Source organism: Orcinus orca, chromosome 8 (assembly GCF_937001465.1).
Source record: "Orcinus orca chromosome 8, mOrcOrc1.1, whole genome shotgun sequence".
Lineage (NCBI taxonomy): Eukaryota > Metazoa > Chordata > Mammalia > Artiodactyla > Delphinidae > Orcinus > Orcinus orca.
In genome coordinates this window covers 61003477-61030347 of record NC_064566.1, presented here as the reverse complement: position 1 = coordinate 61030347, position 26871 = coordinate 61003477, and the positions used below count along the sequence as shown (strand labels likewise).

General features: G+C 37.7%; 1 protein-coding gene, 1 long non-coding RNA gene and 1 pseudogene across 25 annotated transcripts in view; 2 read left to right on the top strand and 1 right to left on the bottom strand.

Moving 5' to 3' along the window:
- DLG2 (discs large MAGUK scaffold protein 2) overlaps positions 1 to 26871 on the top strand; it is a 2044900-nt gene that overhangs the window by 1428311 nt on the left and 589718 nt on the right. For all 24 annotated transcript variants that reach the window (XM_049713435.1, XM_049713436.1, XM_033431831.2 and 21 more), the window contains one exon: positions 25193 to 25362. In XM_049713435.1, the coding sequence (XP_049569392.1) occupies positions 25193 to 25362 (170 nt within the window). The remainder of the gene's footprint in view (positions 1 to 25192; positions 25363 to 26871) is intronic.
- Positions 1 to 26871, bottom strand: part of LOC125965184 (uncharacterized) — a 1042439-nt gene that overhangs the window by 663136 nt on the left and 352432 nt on the right. The gene's annotated exons all lie outside the window — the stretch shown is intronic.
- On the top strand, positions 19987 to 21270 carry LOC105748101 (charged multivesicular body protein 5-like; annotated as a pseudogene).

The window sequence follows — 26871 nt, the reverse complement described above, 5'->3', positions numbered from 1 at the left end:
TAATTCATCTGAAGTTCCATCATTTAGGAAAGTTCTTGAATCTGTTCACCAAGTAGAGAGTACCTTTGGTTTGGGCTCCATGCCTATATGGTCTAAGTAATCTTTAAAGTAGGCAAATATCATACAGTGCTCCTATTTCCTAGATAAACTAGCAGAGATTTGACCTTGTGTGCTAGCTGCTGAAGTATCAATAATTTGCAAAAATGATCTGATAAGTAAAGTTTATATTTTCAAAAGCCAAAAACAAATCAGTGAAGTGCAGTAAAATTTAGGAGAATTAATTCAGAGTTTTTGAAGGTCCAGTTATCCAAATATACTTAAGGAAGAAAAGAACATATCGATTTTTCACAAAGGAACCATAGGATTATTGAAACATAGATGTGGTGATTCATAGCCCTTAAGATTGATTCCATGAGGCTCTAAATATTCTGATGTAATTCTAGTCCCTGCTTTGTGTATAGGGAGCAATTTCTGACATTGTTTGTAGGTCTAGACCCAAACTTCTAGTTCACACTGAAAGTTAACAAGATGCACTGCTCTAGTGAAGGTAAGAGAGATACCTGAGCACCTCTGCCGCTAACTAGCTCTGAGACCTTGAGAAGGTTCCACAGCCTTCTTAACCTTAGCATCTTTCTCCATAAAATGAGTATAATAGAGGAGCTTTGGGAATTTTCAGTTTCAAAATCAAATTTTGATCATTTATTTGACTTTCGTTGACAGTCTGAGACATTCAGAATACTATTATCATGGCCAGGAGATCAGTCCTTTGTTTTGATTAAACCTGTAACTCTGAGAAGATGTAATCTTCATCACATTCCTATAGCAAAGAGCTGATCACAACTTGAAGTGCTGAGAAGGCATTTGTTATTATTTATTTCTAATAGTTTCCCAGAAGGAATGTTGTTATTCTAATATTCTAAAACTGTATTTGATATTGATTTTAGGAAATAGCTCCTTGGGATCTTTACCAAAAACGAAATGGTTTGGGGGAAGGAGGGAAAGGCACGCAAATTATCTCCTGGTTTCTAGTTCAGTGGTAATCCCGGTTATTTTCAAGAATGGTTTTTCTGAACGGTTATAAATTATGTCATTATTTAGAAAGGCCCAATAATGTGGTAAGCTTTGTGCAAGCATCGTGTCATTGCAAATTGGCTTAACAGATGCCAGAATCATAAATGTATTATATATATATTAGAGCTACTTTCTATTCATTCAGTTTCTACACAGCGGGTGTGGCCACAGCAAAATGGAGACTTACATACCATCTTCCACCTCCCAAGTGAGGTTTCTCTTCACACTGCCCAGTCCAAGCCAGGCAACCTTTGCTCACAAGATACCCCTCCACCCTCCCACATCCCCTTCCCACCCACCTCTGTACATTGCACTTTAGTTTCCTAGAGGAAGCTGAGACTGGAAAACCTGGTTAGAACTTAGAATTGTTAGAGCCGTGCACTGGAAATTTCAGCACAGGGAGAGCAGGCCTCAGTCCCCAGCTCGCAGTCCCTCCCCCCACTTCCCTTCCTAGTTCCAGCTCCTCCCAGCACTGTGAGGGCCCTGGGGGCATGCCTGTGACTCTCAAGGTTGCACACCCAAGCTTCATCCACATCCTCCATGAATAGCTGTTCTTTGACCTCTTTGAGCCTCTGGCTGTGCCTAAAGCCTGCACCATCAACCCTTAGGAACTTGAACTTGGGAAAGAGGTCCATACAGCCACTAAAGTGGGCTGCAGTCAGGGAATTCCAGAATATGTCTGTAGTGGGAGAGGGGAGGTAGACCCCATATATTTGCCTCCCCTGGGCTTTGTAGATTCCTATGAAGTGATCATTAGTGAACATTAATCCCTTAAAGGCTAATTGGCAGGTACAATCAAGGATATTACATTCACTAGTTTTAGGGCCTAGTAAAAATAAAATGAGCAGGATATGTATGTTATTGGTAGAGTTCTTGGCTTTTAGGATTTCTCATATTAAGTTTTGTTGCCTTCATCCCAATTTATAGAGAATAAGTCTTCCTTTGCCTTCGTGATAACTTATTTATTTGCTTTAGATGACTTATTTTCTTGACTACTATATCTGAAGAGAAGGAACATGGGAATCTCTAAGCCCTCTTAATATGCCACCATTCTGTGGGTCTGAAATCTCATGTTATTTATTCTTTATTCTATTTCCTATGACATCCCTGTCCCTTACTAGCACTGTCCCTTACAATAGACACTTGGAAAACACGAGCTGCCACCTATTAAGCTTACTTCCATAAGCTTATGGAGGCTCAAAGAGGTTAAGCTATAAGCAGCTGAGCCAAAATTCTAATCGAGTCTGTTTGATTCCAAAATCCATGTTCTTCCCACCACAGCACATGGCTGCAATTAACTGCAGATGAATAACTGAACATATATTTAAGAATCTATAAACACAGATCCCTGCCAACCTCCCATGTCATAGTGTTAAAAATTGAAAACACAGACACACCTAAGTGACACCCAAATTTTTGGTTCTTCAGGAAATGACTGATTGGCATGATCTGGAGGTCTAGGCAACTTTATATGAAAGGAAGATAATAAAGATCAAATAATATTGGTTTTGAAGATGATGTAGTTCTCTGATGAGAAAGTAATGAATGTTCGTTATATAAAATATGGGAAATATAGATATTTATAAAGTAAATTAGAATTGCTCACAATCCCATCACCAAAATGATCTGTTTATTATGTTCCTTCATATTCAGTGCATGGTTTTATATAGTTGAACTCTTCATTCTATCTTTTTCTTTTAATATCACAACATAGGCATTTTCTTACCTTAAAAAAGTACGGGGCTTCCCTGGTGGCACAGTGGTTGAGAGTCCACCTGCCGATGCAGGTGACACGGGTTCGTGCCCCGGTCCGGGAAGATCCCACATGCCGCGGAGCGGCTAGGCCCGTGAGCCATGGCCGCTGAGCCTGTGCATCCGGAGCCTGTGCTCCGCAACGGGAGAGGCCACAACAGTGAGAGGCCCGCATACCGCCAAAAAAAAAGTACGTTTTTCTTACATTAAACTGTAAACAGTTTAAATAGCTGCATAATTTCATGTTATATGAGTATAACGTTATTTAACTTTTACCCTACTTTGTTTATTACATTACAATGAATATCTTTGTGGAAGGGATTTAAAAATTTGATAGCTATTAGAGAAAACCAGGTTAACTTATCCCTAGATCAGTTGTTACACATTTCTTGGTTTAAAATGCTTGAAAATGGGCTCCAGTGCTCCTTATTACAAACTTTTTTCTTTTTTTAAAATTATAGATCAGAAGTTTTCTTTTACATTCCAGTGGACTGAATTAAGAACAACAGTTTTTACCAAGCACCTGGAGAGGTGTTAACATTCAGTATCATTGTTACTCCACACCCTGAGTTAAGATAATTTACAAGTCAGCCTCAGGCAAGTGACCTAGAATTTGTCTGTAAAGACCCAGGTGTTATCTGAATTCAGCCCAAATCATTTTTAGTTATGCAGGTTAGTCCTGTATTTCAGGACCACAATTTAAATTACCATCCCCTGCTACTAATTAAAATGTTGGTCTAATTTCCCTTCTACTCCTACCCTCCATTAACTCCTTTGAATATTACAGTCTAATTTTCTGGTAAATTACTAAAGAGAAAAGCAGAAGATTAAGGGGAAAGAAAGCAATGCTTCCTTTCAGAAAACAATGAATTAAAGAATGAATTAGTAGCTGCTTTCTTTGTTCATGTCTGTATTAAAGCATGAATGAACTCTTTAATATTCATTATCCCAGATATATATTATTGTAAAAATACTTTTATTTTAGAGCTTCATTTAAAGGCATTCTACTGCCTAACAATTGTGCTGGGTGTGAGAGCGCCAGAGCTGCCTTATGTACCATGAACTCATCTCCCCTGTATTTCCCCTTCTCTGACATTCAGACTGGGGCATCAAACATGCAAATCTGAGTTAGAAAAAGGAATGGGCAGAGCCACTTTCGTATGAGTGTGGGGAGTGAGAGGAGGAGTTTCAGAGTTTTCAATGTAGTGGGGTAAAAAATCTCGAGTGGGCTGAGGTCACTGTCATATCTGCTCCTGTGGCAAGTCACTGAAGTTGAGAAATCTAGTGAAGTGACAAGCAAGAAGTAATGCAAGTATTTATTAAACTGACACTGAGTCTTCCATTTTACTCCCAGACTTTTGTTACCCATTAGTCCTATAAATATTTACTGAGTGTTCTGCTATTGATCAGACAGTTGGAGCTGGGAACAGAGCAGGAAACAAGCAAACAAAAAAAAACAGAATCTGTGCTCTGGTGGAGCGTTCAGTCCAGTGTAGTAATAAACAAATTTAGAGTTGAAATGAAAGGGAAGTACATAAGCTGTGAAAAGCTGTAATAGCATGACCTGATCTCATCTGGGGATCCAAGGGAAGCCTTGTAGGGAGGAGGTATTTAAGCTGAAACGTAAAGGGTAAGCATTAGCCAAGTGTCAAGGGCTGGAGGAATCTTCAGACAGAGAAAACATGTCCAAAGGCCAGAGGAGAAATAAGGAAGAGGTCCCCAGGACTAGAATTAGTGAGAAAGGGATAACAGGGACAAGATGAGAATGCAGAGGTGGACGTGAGAAATCATGCAGAGCCTTAGATGTCATAGTGAGTAATTTGTTCTTTATCCTTCTAAAAGCAACACGAAACTTTGGATTTTCAATGAAAAAATGGCTGAACCAAATTGTTATCTATAAAGATCACTCTGATGGCTGTGGGAGTCTGGCTTGGCTGACAAGAATACATGCGGGGAGAGCAGCTTAAGAAGCTATTGCGGTAATTCAGGTGATAAATGATGGAAGCTGGGACTAAGATGCTGATGAAAAGACTGAGAGAAGTGGATACATTTTGAAATATACTTAAGGGGTAAACTTGAGGAGGCTTAATGACTGATTGGAGTGGGGTGTGAGAAGTAGTATTCCTTCAAATAAAGCATCAGTGCCTTCTCTGCCCTGGGCCCCATGGCAGGTGCTGAGTATACAATATCCTTGACTTCATAGAGTTTGCCATCTAGTAGAATTATCAGAGGATGACTTGGAGCTATGGATCAGAACAATTGACAAAGACTGGTGGAGAGGCAGTTGGAAGATAAGTTCCAATTTGGACAATGTTAAGTTTAAGGTCCTGATGAGGAATTCAAGTGGAGATATCAAATAGGCAAGTGAACATACAGATTCGGAACTCTGAGAGATCTGTCTAGGGACAAAATTGTGAATGTTTAAAGCCAAGAAAGTTAAGAGATTGCTTTGAAAATGTATACAATAAAAAGAGAAAAGGACCTAGGACTGTCTTGAATTATTCTAAACTTTTTGATGTAAATTAGACCAGAGATTTTTAATCTGAAAAATGCATACCCCTAGGAGTATCTTTATGTGACTCAATTTCCGGATCTTTAATTTGATCTGCCCACCAAGTAGGCTGCAGCTTCATACTGGTTCTTTTTTCTCACTTTTCCATTTATCATTGCTCTTCTCGCATTTTACAAATGAAAGCTATATGACCTACCCATCCCAAATCCTGCTGTGGCTCTGTTTACCACTTACTATTATTTACTATTTAGGACTATTTTACTACTTACTTAACAGTACAATTTTACCACTAGGTGAAAATAACAATCTGAAACATTGTTGCCCAGGATGAGCTAGTCAGTGTCTCTAGTGATTGAGTAGTTAATCCTTTTCTAAAGTCATGTGGTTTCCCATTCTTTGCTTTAGCAAAATTAGAAAGCAATTGTCATCTGATAGATAATTAAAATAATTTTTTATGATAGGTCACAGGATTTGGGGCATTTAACTTGGAAGGAATTCAAAGTTCTCTTCCCATTCCCATCTCCTTGTTTATGTGAACAGAGTTATCTTAGCACTTAAACATTTGTAGAAATGAAAAATAGGAATTCTGAATCTTGTCTTACTCTACCCTTAATTCATATTCATCCATGGAAACGTGAGCTAATTTTAAAAAGCTCTACTTTCCCCATTGAGAAACAAATCCCCAATACAATTACATTTTCATTGTTTTAGATTTATACATTGAAATTCATAGTTTATTTAGGTTATTTTGATCAATGTATAATATTAATAATCATCATGATAACTCAGTCCAGAATAACTTTTTTTTTAACATTGGAGTCTTATATTGCAGGAAATTTTTTTTTAATTCGTAGGATTTATATTTGTACATACATTTCTGATTCAAATAAGTATATTACAGTGATCCATATAAGATGTTCTAACATAAAATATATTAGGATAAAACTCTGTGGAAGTAAAATGAAAACATAAATTCAAGGAGAAAAAAAAATGGTAAATGTCCAACTGCTCAAAAATATCTTAATTTATATCTTAAACTGGTGATCATGGATTTCAAATTGGTATACACTTGCATTGCGCTATATACATTTGAAATAATGATGTGACAGTTAAAAAATAAAAGTTTACAATTCACAACAGGCCAGAAATTATATCCTTTGTTACTATTTAAACCTATGAGGAAAACATTAGATGTCAACTTAAAGCATACAAAACACAGGGTAGTTTTGTTTTGCTTTGTTTTTTCTTGCTTCTGTTTTGTAAGCATGAAGATCAATAAATTGGAGAACAACTAAAATGAGAATTTCAAAAGGAGTGACCAGAGTGGTAGGAAGAAAAGCAGAAGGGTCACAGAAGCCAAGAGAAGAGTGCTTCACGGAGGAAGTGAGCAATTGGCCTTAACATTATTGTGAGATCAACTAAGATGAGGACTAAATAGATGGCATTAGATTTGGCCAAACCTAGATTTGTGGTGAATTTATTTATTTATTATTTTTTTTAGGTCTTTATTGAATTTGTTACAATATCGCTCCTGTTTTATGTTTTGGTTTTTTGGCCACAAGGCATGTGGGATCATAGCTCCCTGACCAGGGATGGAACCTGCACTCCCTGCATTGGAAGGCGAAGTCTTAACCACTGGACTGCCAGGGAAGTCCCTAGTGGTGAATTTAGTAGGAACATTTTCTGTGTTTTTCTTGGTAGGGGCATTGTGAGGGGGACTCTGATTACAATGGGATAAAGAGAGATTAGGGAGGAAGAAATGAAAGTTATGTGTAAACAGCTCTTTATAACTTGGTCTGTAAAAAGGAAAAAGATAGGACAAGGGGAGATACCAGGTCAATGGAAGGCTTTTCAAGTGATGGGAGATACCAGAGTATGTTTGAATGTTCAGAGAATGAGTTAACTAGAGAGACTGAGTTTGAAGATGCAGGATGTTAAGAGATTAAATGATTAAGTGAGGTCTTTAAGAAAATGTGAATGGATGGACCTTGGTGTCAGAAGAGACACTTCCTCCACTGTAATAGGAAGAGAGAGAACAACGTGGCTTTGCACGTAGTCAGGTAGGTATGTGCTGGAAGTGATATAGGAAAGGGGTTTGGAGACTGTCATGCAGAAGAAAGGATAGCAAACTGACCAGGGTGTTTGGAGATCATGAATTTACAGGGACACCCACTATTCGTGGGTTTTCTCCAGCCCTTCAGTGTTCAGCTGCTCTGGAAGAAGCAATGAGGAAGATGGAGAGCTGGGTTCAATCAGGATTGAAGTTTTGCAGACAATTGTAACAGAAGGACTAAGTGACAACAGCATAAACAGGAGTGATAAGTGGCAAGGAGACAGGACCAGGAGCTGTTAAGACTAATGTATAATTTTTATTTCTCTCTCTTCCCTGCTGTGTGAATTTGAGTAAGTTATTTAACTTGTCTAATCCTCAGTTTTTCCATTTAAAAAGGTAGAGTATCTGCCCAGCATATTTTTAGGCTTTAAGAACGAAACAAAATATTGTTGGGGTGTTATATAAACACTTACTGTTCCCAAAGGTTACTACCTTTGCTGTGACAGGAGTCCTAGGAAATGTGTGGTTTTACTTTGGGGTCTCTTTCTGATCTCCTTTATCTTCTGAAAGCTTCTTTCCTCTCTCCCCTGGTGCCTGTGGCTTCTTCTAATAAGTTCTTCAATGAAATTGCCCCTCGAAGAGTCCCCTGATCTACCCATGCTGTAAAATGAAGTCCCATAGCCCATATGGACAATTATGTATAACATGTGGGTGGTTGACACCAATGGATTTCTCTGTATTTTGAAAGAGAAATTTATTAATTCAAATAAAAGCGATTTATTGAAAGCAAGAAGGTATTTTTGAGCAAAGGTGCCCTTCATGGTGCCTAATCCTCCTGGCTACCATCCCCAGGCCTCTGAAATTTATCTCCACAGCTGAGAACAACTGTAAGGGACTGAGCCTACCACTGCAAACACCAGTTCAACCGCTAAATCAGGGAGCTCCAGTTCTGGTTTTATGAAATCACAAAATATCCCCAGTAATTTCAAAATATGTCATGAGTTTTCAACACAAAATTTATTTGAATTTATTTTATGAAATGTGATTTAACTTAGGAAAAAATAAGGAGTGTAGATATTATGAAATCACATAAACAATAACAGCTGATTATGGTAGCTCAGAAAAAGGTCAGGAAACAGCATCACTAATCATCTACCCTCGAAAATTAGTATCTCCAGGCAATTTAGCATTTTCTGCTATATAGAGAATTGTTCACAGTTTTTGTCAATGCTAAGTAATTCCAATAATTATGGGTTTGGATTTAAGAAGGTCTTCAAGCTAGAGCTATCAGAATTCAAATTTGGGCAGCAAGACTGTATATACTTTGTAGTTGACAAACCCACTTCAAATTAGGTAGAACTACAATTCATTCATCCCTTCATTCATTCATTAATTTGATATTCAACTATTTATTGAGTTTCTGCTGTGGACTTGGCACTGTCCGAGGCACTAAGCATAAAATGGTCAACAAGACAGGCAAGTTTCCTGCTCTAAGGAAATTACATTTTTGTCTACTGGGCAGAAGATAAACAAACATACAAAATATCATCAGTAATAAAAGCTATGGAGAAAATGAAGCAGAGAGATGTAGATGAGTGGCTGGTTCTACTCTTATACTGAGTGATCAAGGAAGGCTTTTCTAATGAAGTGGCATTTAAGGCAAGATCTCAATGACTGAAAGAAGCTGGCCAAACAAAGGTAAGGGAAAAGACTCACAAAGCTGAGGGAACAGTAAGCACAAGTGCCCTAAAGCAGGAGTGAGCTAGGCACATACTAGAATTAAAAGTAGGGCCAATGCAGCTGGCATGAAGGGGACAAAGGGAAGAGTGGTAGAAGATGACAGCATGGGAAGAAGTGGGAGCCAGGGCTTTGTGAGGTGGGGGGAGGGGCTTGGGTTTTATTTTACATAATGTAGGAAGAGCCTGGACGGCTTAAGCAAGGGGTAAGTGAGGGCATCTGATTTAAATTTTAAAATTATGTACTCCGGCTTAGAGTAGAGAATATAGAGAACGTATTGTAGAGAACAGGAGAAGAACCAGTGAGCCAATGTGTCCAGGTAGAAGTGGTGGTGACTTGGACTGCATGGTGGTACGAGAAATGGAATGAAATTGATGGATTGGGATACATTATGGAGTTAGAAGTAATTGATGTGGCTGATGGCATGGATATGGAGGGTGAGGAAAGTAAAGGAATATGGAAAATTGGGTGGATGGTGGTACTTTATTGCGTGAAGAGCTATGCTAACCACTGGTGATAAAACAGAGAAAATTAGAGGTAAGATTTCTTCATTCGCAGAGCTCCATTCTAGTGGGGAGAGATGTAATAAATAAGAAAACAAATAAATCAAGTTATACTGGTATCTTATTTGTTATTGAACTGTACAAATGTTGAAAATTGTTTCCCTGTAACAACCAATGAATTTACTCACCATGAGATTAAACATTTATAATTTTAAGAATTTTAAAGGTGTTGAAAATTTTCTCTTAAATATTTTATACATCTCATAAACTGTTGAAATCACTTACCATCAAATAATCTGTATTTGCTCTGCGTAAGTAAAAGCACACAGAATATCAGTTGGCTCATGAGATAGTGCACACTTCCCATGGTGGGGGGCACTGAGGCAAACCTCTTATATCAATACATGGTAAGTGAAGAGCAATTCAAAATAAGGGAAAAGATTACAAGCATCTTGCCACATGGTATACTTGAATTCTTGCTTATGGTTCAGTTCTCTCTTTCTATGAAAATTGAGCTCCAAGAATTAAAATAATCATATGACTAATAAAAACTTGAAATTAATACCTAAACTCTTAAGGTTAAAAGGTGTGCTTAAACTAGAATTAGTCTTGTATGTAAGTAATAAAGGCTGCTGTCCTTGTGATGTGATTTGGGATCTTCTTGTAAATCTCTTCCTCCCCACGTCTCGCATCTGGGGCCATCAGTATCTTTCTCATTCACCACTGTGTCCTCAGTGCCTACACAATACCTGGCACTATATAGTACATGCTCAATAAATATTGGTTGAATATGTGTGTGTGTAATTATATCTTTCAACTAATATTTGATATCTTATCATTGGTGATCAATTTTGTTTAGACCTTGCCTTCTTACTGGTGTTTTTTTTTTTTTAATACAAATATGCCTGTGAATGACAGGCTGTTTCTTAGGTTGATTAAATTTGAATTGATTATATTAATTGCAGGAGAAATGAGAGGACATGGGAAGACACAGAATTCTCATGGGACAAGATCACTGGAAAGGATGAGGGAAAAGTATGGATACTGACAGCAGAGGTGTCATTATCAACTTCCCCACTTCTAAAATTCATTGGTTTATTTATCAAACATATATTAAGTGCCAACTCTTCCTGGCACCATAGTAGGCAGTAAAGATACAAAAATGAGTAAGATAGGATTTCTCCCCTCAAGTGATTCATGATTTGTAGATAGAAATAAACATGTAAACAAAATATTTCCTCCTTTTCCTCACTTTCCACAATCAATCCATCAGTATATCTAGTAGATTCTAATTAGCCCTTTCATCTGTCCCTTTCTCTTTATCCTGATTGCCACTGCCACTAGTCTAATCCAGGCCACCATGCCTTTTATCAAGATTATGTAATAGCCTCTAACAATAATCCTTGCTTGCTTTTTTCCAGACTCCCCTGCACCCCAAACCTATCCACGTCTGCCCATCTCTACACTGTACCTTGAGAAGGCTTTCTAAAACATTATTCTAGTTTTGAATACTACAATGGCTTTCCATTGTCTTTAGGTTCAAGTCCAATTCCTTAACATGCCTTGCAAGGGCCTTCAATCAAGGCTTGATCTCCACTCCTCGCCTCACCAGCAGTTAAACTGTTCCTGGAACACTTCTCCCTCTCTTTATTCACCTGGCTAACTTCTATTTGACCTTCAGATCTCAGCTACCTCAGTTGCTCCAAGTTTTCCTCAGCCTCCCTAGCCCCAACATGATTCTCCCATTATATACTGCTGCAACACCCTATATTTCACTTGCCATAGGACTTACTATACTGAATTTTACTAGTTTGTTTTACTGTCTCCCCCCGTTAAACTGTAAAGCTACCTCAGAATGGACATTAGTCTTAAAAAATGGGTAAGGCACTCAGACAAATGTGACATCTGGAGGTGGCTATTGCAGGCAGGGAGAGAGGCCTGAGTCATGAACTTGCATGGGGTTTGAAGAAACTATAATGTTATAGCAAGAGACACGGCTGGGGAGGTGAATAACAACCAGTTGTGGAAAGACTTGTATGTTATGTGAAAGTCTTTGAGCTTTATCATAAAAGGCAAGTGGACTCAATCTGTGTTCCATAGAACCCTGTGAATAGTGCTACCACTAGACCACAGAAGCCTTTATGTGATTTTAATGTGATTTAGAAAAAGATACTTCAGCAGACACTGGTCAATGCCAGGGCACTTGGCCTGGAGAAAGGGCATGCCCTGGATTTCTTTCAGTAATCACTGGCCCCTGCTCAGTCATATACGATGCCCTGACTCTGGATTCCTCAGAGCCCTCTGTGGAGTCACAAACAAGGGCCTTCTAACAGGCTCTGCTGTGATTCCCTTCCCTTCCCACCGCAGAAATCACAGAAAGTCTGCCTTTGTTATATACAGACAATTATAAATGTACATTATGTAGCTTCTGAGTAAGATTTCATTTGAAGAAAGGGTTTCTTTGCTTATACGTTTTTTTTTTATTTTTTAACATCTTTATTAGAGTATAATTGCTTTACAATGGTGTGTCACTTTCTGCTTCATAACAAAGTGAATCAGTTATACATATACATATGTCCCCATATCTCTTCCCTCTTGCATCTCCCTCCTGCCTTCCCTATCCCACCCCTCTAGGTGGTCACAAAGCACCAAGCTGATCTCCCTGTGCTATGTGGCTGCTTCCCACTAGCTATCTATTTTACGTTTAGTAGTGTATATATGTCCATGCCACTCTCTCACTTTGTCCCAGCTTACCCTTCCCCCTCCCCGTATCCTCAAGTCCATTTTCTACATCTGCATCTTTATTCCTGTCCTGCCCCTAGGTTCTTCAGAACCTTTTTTTTTTTTAGATTCCATATATATGTGTTAGCATATGGTATTTGTTTTCCTCTTTCTGACTTACTTCACTCTGTATGACAGTCTCCAAGTCCATCCACTGCACTGCAAATAACTCAGTTTCATTCCTTTCTATGGCTGAGTAATATTCCATTGTATATATGTGCCACATCTTCTTTATCCAATCATCTGTTGATGGACACTTAGGTTGCTTCCATGTCCTGGCTATTGTAAGTAGAACTGCAATGAACATTTTGGTGCATGACTCTTTGAATTATGGTTTTCTCAGGGTATATGCTCAGTAGTGGGATTGCTGGGTCATATGGTAGCTCTATTTGTAGTTTTTTAAGGAACCTCCATACTGTGCTCCACAGTGGCTGTATCAATTTACATTCCCACCAACAGTGCAAGAGGGTCCCCTTTTCTCCACACCCTCTCCAGCATTTATTGTTTCTAGATTTTTTGATGATGGCCATTCTGACTGGTGTGAGGTGATACCTCATTGTAGTTTTGATTTGCATTTCTCTAATAATTAGTGATGTTGAGCATCCTTTCATGTGTTTGTTGGCAATCTGTATATCTTCTTTGGAGAAATGTCTATTTAGGACTTCTGCCCATTTTTGGATTGGGTTGTTTGGTTTTCTTGATATTGAGCTGCGTGAGTTGCTTGTATGTTTTGGAGATTAATCCTTTGTCAGTTGCTTCATTTGCAAATATTTTCTCCCATTCTGAGGGTTGTCTTTTTATCTTGTTTATGGTTTCCTTTGCTGTGCAAAACCTTTTAAGTTTCATTAGGTCCCATTTGTTTATTTTTGTTTTTATTTCCATTTCTCTAGGAGGTCTGTCAAAAAGGATCTTGCTATGATTTATGTCATAGAGTGTTCTGCCTATGTTTTCCTCTAAGAGTTTGATGGTGTCTGGCCTTACATTTAGGTCTTTAGTCCATTTTGAGTTTATTTTTGTGTATGGTGTTAGGGAGTGTTCTAATTTCATTCTTTTACATGTAGCTGTCCAGTTTTCCCAGCACCACTTATTGAAGAGGCTGTCTTTTCTCCACTGTACATTCCTGCCTCCTTTATCAAAGATAAGGTGACCATATGTGCGTAGGTTTATCTCTGGGCTTTCTATCCTGTTCCATTGATCTATGTTTGTTTTTGTGCCAGTACCATACTGTCTTGATTACTGTAGCTTTGTAGTATAGTCTGAAGTCAGGGAGCCTGATTCCTCCATCTCCGTTTTTCTTTCTCAAGATTGCTTTGGCTATTCGGGGTCTTTTGCGTTTCCATACAAATTGTGAGATTTTTTGTTCTAGTTCTGTGAAAAATGCCATTAGTAGTTTGATAGGGATTGCATTGAATCTTTCGACTGCTTTGGGTAGTAGAGTCATTTTCACAATGTTGATTATTCCAATCCAAGAACATGGTATATCTCTCCATCTATTTGTATCATCTTTAATTTCTTTCATCAGTGTCTTATAATTTTCTACATACAGGTCTTTTTTCTCCTTAGGTAGCTTTATTCCTAGATATTTTATTCTTTTTGTTACAATGGTAAATGGGAGTGTTTTCTTAATTTCACTTTCAGATTTTTCATCAGTAGTGTATAGGAATGCAGGAGATTTCTGTGCATTAATTTTGTATCCTGCTACTTTACCAAATTCATTGATTAGCTCTAGTAGTTTTCTGGTAGCATCTTTAGGATTCTCTATGTAGAGTATCATGTCATCTGCAAGCAGTGACTGCTTTACTTCTTTTCCAGTTTGGGTTCCTTTTATTTCTTTTTCTTCTCTGATTGCTGTGGCTAAAACTTCCAAAACTATATTGAATAAGAGTGGTGAGAGTGGGCAACCTTGTCTTGTTCCTGATCTTAGTGGAAATGGTTTCAGTTTTTCACTGTTGAGGATGATGTTGGCTGTGGGTTTGTCATATATGGACTTTATTATGTTGAGGTAGTTTTCCTCTGTGCCCACTTTCTGGAGAAATTTTATCATAAATGTGTGTTGAATTTTGTTGAAAGCTTTCTCTGCATCTATTGAGATGACCATATGGTTTTTCTCCTTCAATTTGTTAATATGGTTTATCACATTGATTGGTTTGCATATATTGAAGGATCCTTGCATTCCTGGGATAAACCCCACTTGATCATACTGTATGATCCTTTTAATGTACTGTTGGATTTGCTAGTATTTTGTTGAGGATTTTTGCATCTATGTTCATCAGTAATATTGGCCTGTAGTTTTCTTTCTTTGTGACATATTTGTCTGGTTTTGGTATCAGAGTGATGGCTTATGTTTTTTAAATGTTTGAAAATCTGCTGTAGGCAGTGAAAAGCAGTCAAAGACTATTAAATAGGGGAATAAAGCAATCAGGTGTATTTTCAATAACCCCATTCTGGCAATAAATTGGAAGATGGATTGTAAAGGACAAAACTAGAAACAAGGAGACTGGTTACAAATTTTTTTCCAGAATCTGGGTGATTGACAGTAAGAGCCACAGTAGGATAAATGAGTATAAAGAAAAGTTTAAATCTAAAAAACTGTGTGACAGATTGGACGTGTGTCTGAGAGCGAAGGAGAACTCCCCATTTTTGGAGATGGAATGATTTACTTTGATAGAGATAAAAAGTAAAGTACATAGTTGTCCATGGAGAGAGAATAAGCATAATTTGGCATTCTGCTGCATTTGAAGTACATTCCAGACTTCCAAGTGGAGCTAGGTGGCAGGCTGAGTTAGCCTTGAATTTAGATTTATAGAACACCAGAGTTAGAAAAGAATTGTAAAATCATTGAACTCAATTTAAACAGAGACAAGAAAAAAAATGCCTTACTTAAATGGAAAGTGTGAGGATTAGAATTCCAATCTGGTTTATAACTCACTATTCTTCCCACCATACCATGCTCCTTGTGCTTCTCAACTTTTCACTAAAATGTTCACGGATATCACATAGTCAAATCAAATTAGAATCAGAAAATGTAAAATTATCGATTTCACATATGCTGATCCATATCAATTTCTGGGATTGGAGTAAATCTTAGTAGAGGAAAATAGAAAATCAAATCCAACATTTGAAAATGCATTTCTTAATGTAGAGTACTTAATTATAGGTTCTGCAGGGGTACCAGATCAATCTGTAGCTTTTTCATGAGAATCTACCATGCATTTGCATTTCAGGCATCATAGGCAATGAGGACTTGTGTGATTAGGAGACATTTCATGAGGCTGGAGAGTGTGAGCTTGCCTTTAAATGAGGCTGGTTTGAACTAGGCATTTGGGAGGCAGAAAGCACCATGAAATAAAATGTAGAAACAGGAAGGAGCTTGTTATATTTTCAGGACAATGAGGATGTGGATTGACTGAAGCAGGAGTTTGAGAGGTATAAGAAGAGGCTAGACTTAGAGGCCCTTCAGTGACACTCATTCATTCTTAAGTGACAACTGTATAGCAGACACTAGGAATACAAGGATAAATTAACCCCAGCTTTGATTTTATATAGGTTAAGTGACTCGACAAATTTTGAGGGAGAGGAAATAATGATAGGGTTGCTTTAGGAAATTGTAGCTGAGCTGGGCTTGCCTGTGGGATGACGTAAAGAGGGACTAGGTAACCTGGCATCAGGAAAACTAGCTAGAAAGCTACTTCATTAATCCAGATGGGAGGTACCGGGACCTCGTTTCTTGAAAGTTGGTATGTAGTCCTGTCTGTGGACAGAGTATTGGACTGAGTGGACTAAGTAATCTCCAGTCCTATGATCCTTTCCCTTTGAAGTCCCTAGTTAGTGCCTCTTTTCCATGTTGCATTCACCGAGTTACCTGGCCTGAGATTTGTTACTGGAGTCTCTCCTTTTCCGGGAAAGTGCCGAAAGACCAATCACTGACTCTAAAATAGCAATTTCTTCCCCCATCGTGGGAAAGCTGTGATTTTTCCCAGATGACAGCTGCAGAGAATCCTGGAAGGGTTTTATATATGGGAAATGAAGTGGCAAATGGAGAGAGAAAAACAGTATATTCACTGTAGGAGACGGCTTCTACGGATCATAAACTCCAGTTACTCTCACCCAGAGTCAGAGACGAGAGCAGGAGCCCTATTTTTAAAATGTAGAATGGAGTGGCTATCTGTTGGCCTTTGCTGTAGGAAAACAGTAGGGAAAAGAGTCTCATATAAAATGAGTGCTGGAAAATGACTCTCACACACAATTTCACGTGGTATGGCAGCTGTGGTCTCCTGGTCCATATTCCCTTAGAGACTTCATTCCAAATAATGAAGAGCTGCAACATTGAAGGGATTGGGTTCAGAGTCAGAGCTCAGAAATTCCAGCACAGTCACCTGGGTCTACATAAGACTGAGTAGTCCTGTTCATTTTAGAATGAACCACACACTAGCCAAGTAGAGTGACCCTTCAGAACCTTGAGCAGTGGTTTTCAGAGTATGTCCCAGACCAACAACACCAGCATTATCTAGAAACTTGTTAGACAAGTGAATCCTCTTTCCTGCTCCAGACGTACTGAATCAGAAACTCTATGGCAGTGGAGCCCAGCAATCTATGGCTTAAATCCTTCAAGTAACTCTAATGCACGCTAAAGTTTGAGAACACTTTCTAAATCTAGTTTTAAAGTATAGAAATCTGATTCTAAAGTTGAGAACTAGATTTTCTTTAAGAAAAAAATTTAGGTTTTGCTATTTGGCTCGGCTTTACCACTTTCTAGTATGATCCTTAATCCTACTGATGGGTAGCCATTGAGATTGGTCCTTAATTATGTCCCCAAATTATTTTTAACAAACTAGAGATATGGATGGTGCAGTGCATAAGCTTTGAGATTACCTAGACAACACTTACTGTCATTATAGACTTCTTTTAGCTTCAGTTTTTGTTGTAAAATGAAAGAAGCAATATCTACCTTTCAAGGTTTCTGTTTAGGTTAAACAGATTAAAGAATATATACGTAGTACATAGTGTAAATATCTCCCGTTATGTACCAAGGATTATACCGTTTGAATAAACCAGAGACCACAGTTCAGTATAATAAGCACAGTTTAGTGCTTTTATAAATACTGTACTTTTATAAACACAGTATGTACGCCTAATTAAATTTGAATAGCAGATAAACACAAGTAATTTTTGAGTATGTCCCAAACATGGTACAGAACATACTTACACTAAAAAGTGTTTATCTGAATAATAATTAGTATTGTTTTTATCTGAAATCCAAATTTAACTGAATGTCCTATACTTTGATTTGCTAGGTCTGGTAACTTCATTAATATTTTGTACTGACTACCTAGTAGAGGGACACTGGACCAGCCAGTTGAGCCAAGGATGACTTCCCAGAAGACAAGATAAACTTGAATTAAGTATTAAAAGGAAAATAGGAATGAGGTAAGGGATATAGCGCATGCAGAGTGCTGGTCACAGAGTCTGACTGTATTAGTTAGAAATTTTTGTTGATGAGTAACAAAGATCCACCTGAGCTTACTTAATCAAAAAGGGGAATGAATTAGAAGGACACTTGGAATATCTTCTGAAATTCAAGGCTGGATTGGACAACCATGGACTGAAGCCCTTACTTCTTTCCAAAAATTTGCTTTATTCCCATCTTCTTGCAAATAAGCTTTTGCTACTTTTCAGTCAGTGTGGAAGAAAAAGGCCCCGATATGAAGCTTTCAAACTTCTATTTCTTCTGTTTAGATAGAACCTCTGAATCTCATCGTTTCGATTCCAGATTCCCCAAAACAGGGACTGTCAAACTTGACAAGTGATCTATGATAAGCTGTATGAACTGTCACTCTTCCTGCAACCCTGTGAATGTTTGGTAGAGAAAAAGTCCTAGTAGATATTACTACATCAACTCATACCTGATGCTTCCAAAACATCAGTCCTTTACCTTTCCTAGAAAACTGTTAAATTGTGCTGATTTTTATTATTTTATTCTCAATTTTAATGGACTAATAGCACCTAGTGAGGTCAATGAAGTAAATGGTTTTTTAAGGTGAGAAGTTTCTATAAGGAGGAACCTTAGCTGGTGGAACTTTAAATATACCCGGTGAACCCACATGTGCTTCATGAGAGAATACTGGAAGACAGCAGACAGACACAATTAAGTAGATTTAGAAAAGGTCATAATGATTTGAAGCCATTTGGGTCAATCTGTGTGTGTGTGTGTGTGTGTGTGTGTGTGTGTGTGTGTGTGTGTGTGTTGTGTTTTTTCCTTTTCTCTGGTAACGTAAAGCATCTCTCTTTTCTTAAATAAACTTTTGAGTGTCTATTATTTGTTCTTAACCTACCTTTAGTGACTCTAAGAATAAAAGAAAAGTAAGGCATTTTTGCAACCTTAACCTTGAGAGCCTTTCTGGTATCCTTATAGTTCACATAAAATCTATGCAATTATTCTTTTTAAACAGATTCTGATTGTTATAAATCATTGATCTCTTTAAGCACAGACAGTGTAATTCCCAGCCAGTGTTTTCCATTTGATAATGTAGTATTGCATTTCATCCAGCACATTAAACATTGATCAGCTTTCTCCATGATGTGGCCCTTTGGTCTGTAATTAATTCATCTATTTGACCAAAGAGAGTAGGACTGAGTGGAGACAATAAAGAACAAGCCAATCAAGACACCAACCCACCCCATCTTAATAACCATTAAGTTTCAAAATTAAGCTTCAGACCTGTGACCTAAAGCCTCCTTTTGAATCAAGCCTTGAGCAGTCTGAGTGGCTGGATGTGTTTAGAGGTGTGGAGCGGGGCAAGGACAGAGTAGTCACGAGCTGGTGGGAATTCTGCCAAGTGTGCTGATCTTTAGAAGCTTTCTCTACGGCTACCATAAAGCTATAGTTTATATTAGAACTGACTATTTTCTTGATGGTAGGGGAGAGGGAAGATGAAAGGGGAATAAAGCTATACTCCACAAAACAAGATTTACTTAAAAGCCTTATTTTTACATTTTTCTTCCCCCAAGTCCCATTCATTGCATGCATCTCTTTCTCTCTTCTCCATATAAAATTTCAAAAATACTTTCAGTACCTGATGGTAGCCCTCTCTTCCTTTCTGTCCCTTTAGAATTTTTTTCCCCTCCACTATAGTCTTTTCACATCCTTTCTCATGCAAAATTGTTCTTGTTTTTTTCATGACTATAATAGCTTGCCATTTTTCAGGCACTGTGCTAAATATTTCACATATATTATTTAATCTGTACAGCAATCTTATTATCCCTATTTTCACATGCAAAAGCTGAAGCTTTGAGATGTCAAAGGACTTGCCCAAAGTCACACAGCTCCTGAGTTCTAGAGCTGGGACAAGATCCCAGTCGTGTCTAGGTGTGGCCAAGGCTCCCAGGCCCATGCTCTTAGGTTCTCTGCGATGATGTATGTCCATTATAGAACTTTTGGAAGAAACAAATATAGAAGTATGCTTTTTAAAACATCCGAATAGGCACATTGCACTTGTGCGTGGAGGGCCGGAAGTCAAGTCGGAGGCGGAGGTGACTCTGCTTCCGTTTCTGGTTTTGCTCAAACGTTTTGGTTTTCTTCGTGGCCACCCAAGATGAACCGATTCTTTGGGAAAGCGAAACCCAAGGCTCCGCCGCCCAGCTTGACTGACTGCCTGCATTGGCACGGAGGACAGCAGGGCAGAATCCATTGACAAGAAGATTTCTCGTCTGGATGCTGAACTAGTGAAGTATAAGGATCAGATCAAGACGATGAGAGAGGGTCCTGGAAAGGTATGAGCAGGACAGTCTTGCCCAACAGTCATTTAACATGGAACAAGCCAATTACATCATCCAGTCATTGAAGGACACCAAGACCACGGTTGATGCTATGAAACTGGGTGTAAAGGAAATGAAGAAAGCATACAAGCAAGTAAAAATTGACCAGACTGAGGATGTACAAGACCAGCTAGAGGATATGATGGAAGATGCAAATGAAATCCAAGAAGCACTGAGTCGTAGTTACGGCACCCCAGAATTAGATGAAGATGACCTAGAAGCAGAGTTGGATGCACTGGGCGATGAGCTTCTGGCTGATAAAGACAGTTCTTATTTGGATGAAGCAGCAGCTGCCCTGCAATTCCAGAAGGTGTTCCCACTGACACAAAGAATAAGGATGGAGTCCTGGTGGGTGAATTTGGATTGCCACAGATCCCTGCTTCATAGACTTGCATCATTCAAGCACATCATGTAAAATAAACACATATTCTGGGACTAGGAAATATTTATCTTTCCAAGTTTGCCATAACAGATTTAGGTTTCTTTCCTTTCTGTGGAAGAAAAGTTAATTACATTGCTTTCATTTTTTTTCCGTTAAGAGATTCATTGCTTGAAGGAAACTTTCTTCATACTAAATTTTTATTCCTTTTCTTTTATCAAAGACTAACTTACTTAAAATTATCATTGGGTATGTATAGCTTCATTCCTTAATAGTAATTTTGAAATAAAACCAAGGAAATGGGAATTTTTAAGTTCTATGACAGCATATCTCCACAATCTCAAATTGACCTGATAAATTGATGACAAAGACGAGATTAGTGGGACTGTCCATATTATGATTCAAAACCATTTTCTCTTGTGGTATTATAGGTTGGTTAAAGTGATGGCCTTTTTTGGTGAGTTTTGTTGTGTCTTGTGAGTAAATCATTACTGTGTCCGATACTGGAATGGAATTATCACTACTGTATCATGGGTGGCTATTTTGATTCTGTGGTTCCTTAAGTGTTACAGCGGACTTGTAATCAATAATGAATATTTCTTGATATTTAATGTATAGGACATTTATTTATACTCAATAAATATTTTGCAAAAGGAAAAAAAGGAAATCCATAATCTCCACATCCACAAAGAACCAGAGCTGAAACTTTATCTTTCTTCCCACTATTTTTTAATACATAATAAACAGGTTTTTTAAAAAAAATTAATACAAGCATTTAGTGATTATTTTTAATGAATTAACATCCTTACAAATGTATAAAATCACAAATCTTGTTTTACAATAGAACATACTTTAATACCTATGAATGAGAGTAGACATTACATGTTATTTTAGATATCTTCAGAGTAGAACAAATAATTTTTAAGTATTAGTTGACTTTTCAGTGATACTATATCATATTCCAGAATATTTGTTTAGTGCAAATTTTTTCTTTTGGCCGCATCACACGGCTTGCAGAATCTTAATTCCCTGACCAGGTGTTGAACCTGTGCCTTCAGCAGTGAACACGCTGAGTCCTAACCACTGGACAGCCAGGGAATTCCCTGCTTAGTGCAAATTTTAGATGTGATTCTGTGGACATGTTAGTGATGAAATGTACTTTTTGTTTCAAAGATATTTTCTGCAAGGAAATGTACCAGAATGTCCAAAGGAACTGAGACTAGGAAGATTAAAATTAACCTTTTAATTTCATGGACAATACTGGTCCACAAAAAGGATATTGTAGACTTATATCCAAAACAGCAAGCCCTGAAAGAGTGAAACCATCAACTTAATTATGTGGGTACAGTAGGGAGAAAGTTTGTATGTAAATGGCTTTCTAATACCATGTCTCAGAAATACGATAAAGACTTCACTTTTCACTGAAACAGTGTTATTTGAGTTTGAAGCTAGTGGTATATTTATATGTTTCAGAATGAATTCCAGTGCTGCCTTTACTCATGGAGATTATCTACTGGTAGAGAAAGCAAATTAATTCTAAACAGCCATGACCCTCTCGCCAAATGCTATTTCAAGTGATTGGGAGGAAGGAAAGTTGAGTTCCCTAGTTTGGCTTGATAATCCTTTCTTTCCTGTTTTAAGAATTTGAATATAAACTTCTCCCCTCACATTCCTTTTTTTTTTTTTTTAAACAATCAACTCTGAGTACCTTTGTATCGGCATAGGCTCCACGAAAGGACAAAACTAGATTGGAATCGTGTTGCTGCCCTCACCAACACGGTGACCTTGTCAGTAAAATTTCATTGTCTGTAAAATAAGAATCTGTGTTTTATAAATGGTTTGATTTAAACACGAGCAAATAAATGAAGTCACTAAAATGATATCTGGCACATAGTAGACCCTTTAAAAATTTCGATTTCCATCCTATTTACCTTTCAACAAATTCTGAGCACAGCATCTTTGATTCACCTATCAATAGCTGCAACTCTCTCATATACGGTACGTTACAGTTTACGCATACCTCCATATATTTATCTGTCTGGTTACTCCTGTCATTAACTCTAGGCATGCTTACTCTCTTTTCATGGGAAACTGAAGTTCAAAAAGATGAAGTGACTCGACCATGGTCGCACAGCTGATACACAGCTGGGACTCAAATCCAAACCTCCTGACTGCTAGTCCGGTGGGGTTTTTTTAGTGCACTAAAGCTGCCTACTTTGTCCACATGTCCAGAAAAAAACATCTGATTTAGGCTGTGATTTCCTCACCCCAGCATTTGACAATTAAGGATTCCAGTGTATACAAAAGGAAAAAATTTAGTAGAGTTTGAATAGATAGAGCATCCAGAATTTTCTCTTTAATGTCAGCCACTCCCTTCTATGGAAAGCAGTGTTTTAATATATGATTAGTATGCTGAGCATAGGGTGATGGTAAACATTATGTTTTTGCATTATCATGAGATGACAAAATTACCCACTCTCAAAGGACCAGCTGCTGCAGGGCGGCTGGCACCCGTGATGCCTACATTCTCAAAACTATTTTAATTGGTAGTTTTCCATGATTTTTTTTTAGTCAGTCAGAGAGGAAATGTCTGTATAAACCTATTAAAGCCATAGCATCTGTTATGATGAAATGACACCACTGAATCTTAGTAAGTGAAATTGTTCTAGCTCAAGAATTTGAAGCTAATCAGGGTTCTCATTGAGCCAAGAGTTCCTATCACTCAGTTCCGCAAATACGTATAGAAAAGTTATGAACAAAAAAGATAGGAAAATTCTTCCCATACTTTTTATATTTTTCCACTACCGTGTTATAATTTTAAATTGATGCGCACAACATACATGAAACTATTCATCACATTAGATGTATGTGTCCTAAGAGGAAAGAACAAATTTTGAAATAAGACCTAGGATCATATCCAATCTCTAATCAAATTGCTGACAGCTTTAGACAAAGAACTTAACCACTTGGAACAACTCTTATCTGTGTAATATGGGTAATAGATCCTATTCCACAAGACTATGGAAGGAATCCAATAGTTAAGAACATTGCAAATCAACAAATTGTGCACTGCTACCGATAACAACCATTTATTAGGTGATTATTACATACTGGGGTCTGTGCTAAGGACTTATATGTACATTACCACATTTAATCTTCCCCAAAGTCTTTATCGTAGGCATTACTATTATATCTATTTTATAGATGAGACTGTGGAGGCTTAGAGAAGTTAAAAAAATTATCAATGTTTACAAACTTAGGAAATAAAGGGCCCAATAATTGAACTTAGACTTGCTCTTTCGTTCATTTAACAAAAATTTGCTGAAGAATAGATCACCTGAACAAAATCAGGCACTGTTTGGAAGAAGGGAGTGGGGAATGGAATGGAAGGGGGTTAAGCAACCAACCATGTCCACTTTATCCTGGGCACTGTGGAGAATGAGTTGGAAGGTGACAAGAGAGGATCGGAGAGACTAGGTAGGAGGCTGTGGAAGTAGTTCAGGTGAGAGATGATGTTGACTTCAGCCAACGGGGTAGCACTGGAGATGAGGAACCTGGATGGACTGTAGATATACTTTGCAGGTGGAGCCGAATGGGTGGTGGGAGGAGGGGTGAAGCAGGGGTAGCCCCTTATTTCTTACTCCGAGCAACACAGCGAACTGGGATGGGGAACACGAGAATGGATCTGTGGAGTGAGGGGAAGAACTCCTTCTCATGTCAAGTCTGACACCCTTAACCATTATTCATATTCTCACTAATTATTATTGTGAATATAAAAGAGATTTACAGTTCATGGCCACTATGAACTATAAAGTATCTAGAAAGCTTAATGGAAAAGTCAGCTTGTTCCTTCCCATGAAAAAAAAGGCAAAAAGGAAAAGTCTAATGTAGGCCGTGTCATAATTCTTAGCTTTTAAAGAAAGTACCTAGGGCAAGGATTGAGATTTTATTTGAATTTTGTGAGATCTGGACTTTAATCCCTATAATATCGTGAAATGAATTTGAGGGGAAAAAAAAAACACTGGAAGATAATTTGCCAGAAAGCTAACATTATTTCAGATGATTGAATCATGTATATATTTTTTTCTTTCGCGTGTTATATTTTTCAGATTTTCTAAAATGATTATATATTACTTTTATAGCTAGTAAATTAAAAATTCAAGAAAAACTAATTTATAAAGTTACATTTGCTATGTCTATATAGTCTGTGGGAGTAAGTTCTGAGAACCACTCAAATTGTAACCCTCAGTCAAGGCAATTAAAACCAATCAAAATGCTGATGTGACTGACAGAGACCTTAAAATATGTGTCCTTCTAACTGCCCCCTATGTGATGCAGTCCCAGTCAGAGTGGACTGGAGTTCAGTATGGGACCTGACCAGTAGGGTGGTCAATGTTGGGAAAACTGTGAAGGCTGAGGAGTTCAAGGTTTTCTCGATTTCCTTCATTTGAAGTATTTCTTCCAAGTATAAATATTTTTAAATTGCCTATACCTTTTGCCTCCCCACATCTTAAGGTTAGATACTCATACGATTCTTTCAGAAATTCTCTTAGCCACTCCTGACCTTTGCCTCTTTTCCTTTCTTTCAGGGTCAATGATTGTATCTTACGGGTGAACGAGGTGGATGTGTCAGAGGTTTCCCACAGTAAAGCAGTGGAAGCGCTCAAAGAAGCAGGGTCTATCGTTCGGCTGTACGTGCGTAGAAGACGACCCATTTTGGAGACTGTTGTGGAAATCAAGCTGTTCAAAGGGCCTAAAGGTAATAGACACATAAATAACTCACAATAGAACACCAGTGACAACCTATTTGGCTAAGATTATGCCATAACCCATCTATGTAGTCCGTTCTTTTATTGTCTGATAGTCAGCGCTTACCATGAGTTTTGAAATCCTATGATAATGGTAGGTTTTTATGTAGAGTAAAAGAAACCACTACTGTAAATATGAACTTAGAGAAGGAAAGGATAGATTTCTGAGGAAATTTTCTTATAAACAATAACAACAACAGCCATCTACATTTTTCTATAAATTTTTAATCTTACCGGATCATCATGACTTAGCCGGCATGTTAATACTTTTCTAACTTTTCAAATGTAAATGGTAACCTCCCTCCTTTAGTAAAATTAGTAATGTGAAAAATAATAATTGAAATAGCCTATCCTGAAATAACAATTATTATATTTTTATGACACTTGTGATTCGTTTTGATTTTATAATACTCTTATCTGTTGTATTCAAGTACTACATAGCATTTTATACTTGCAAGAGTCAAAATAAGTTAAAATTTATTTTTCTGAAATGTTCACAAATCTCTTGAGGTAATTGCAGTTACCCTGGGGAATCACATAAACAGTAAGATGAATCATTATATTAATTTTTAAGAATAGTCCTTTGAGCTCTGCTCTTCAGAATGATGACAGTTAATATTAACAGTATTTCAAATGTTTTAGAAAAATCAAATAATTGGCTTGAGTATTTTAAATATTTTAAAAGATTTTGAATACAGAGTCACTATACTCTTTTAGTAAATTATTTCTCTTTCCCTTAAAATCTATGTAATCTCTAATACTATATGTGATTTACAAATAAGCACACCACCTTCTCTGCAAGGTAGTGGTGGGTGGTATTTAAGATCTCAGACCCAAGACTCAGGCGGGACTGAGTTTAAAAGCCTGGTTCAGCCACTTACAAGCAGAGTGACGTTGGTTAGACCAACCCCCTTATTAAATGGGGATCATAATGGTAGCATCCCATTGGGCTTATGAGAATTAAACATTTAACTAATAGCTGGCAAGTGGTGAGCAGAAAAGCTTTCTGGTTGAGTGCAGACTCCAGAGCCAAAGTGCCTAAGTTGGAATCCTAGCTCTGCAGCTCACTAGCTGTTTGACCTTGGGCAAATTGCTTAACCTCTCTGAGCCTTAATTTTCTTATCTACAAAATGCAGGTAATAATAGCACTTGCCCCTAGAAATCTTGTGAGGATCAGACGAGTCAATATACATAAGGTGATTAGAATAATGGCTGGCACAAATTGACAACAAGTATTAACTATATAGTATATACATGTTATTTGTAGTTTGCTCCATATACTTTGAGCCTCTGCTACAGTTGTTTGGTAATCTAATAAAGTTATCAAGGATCCCTCGTGAGTTAAATTCAAATGCATTAAAATCACATAATTAATTCTGGGGCAGGTAGGCGGAAAGAAAAGAAGTAAAGCATTTCCATACCACAATGTCTGGTGATATGAAAGAAAAGACCTTCTATCC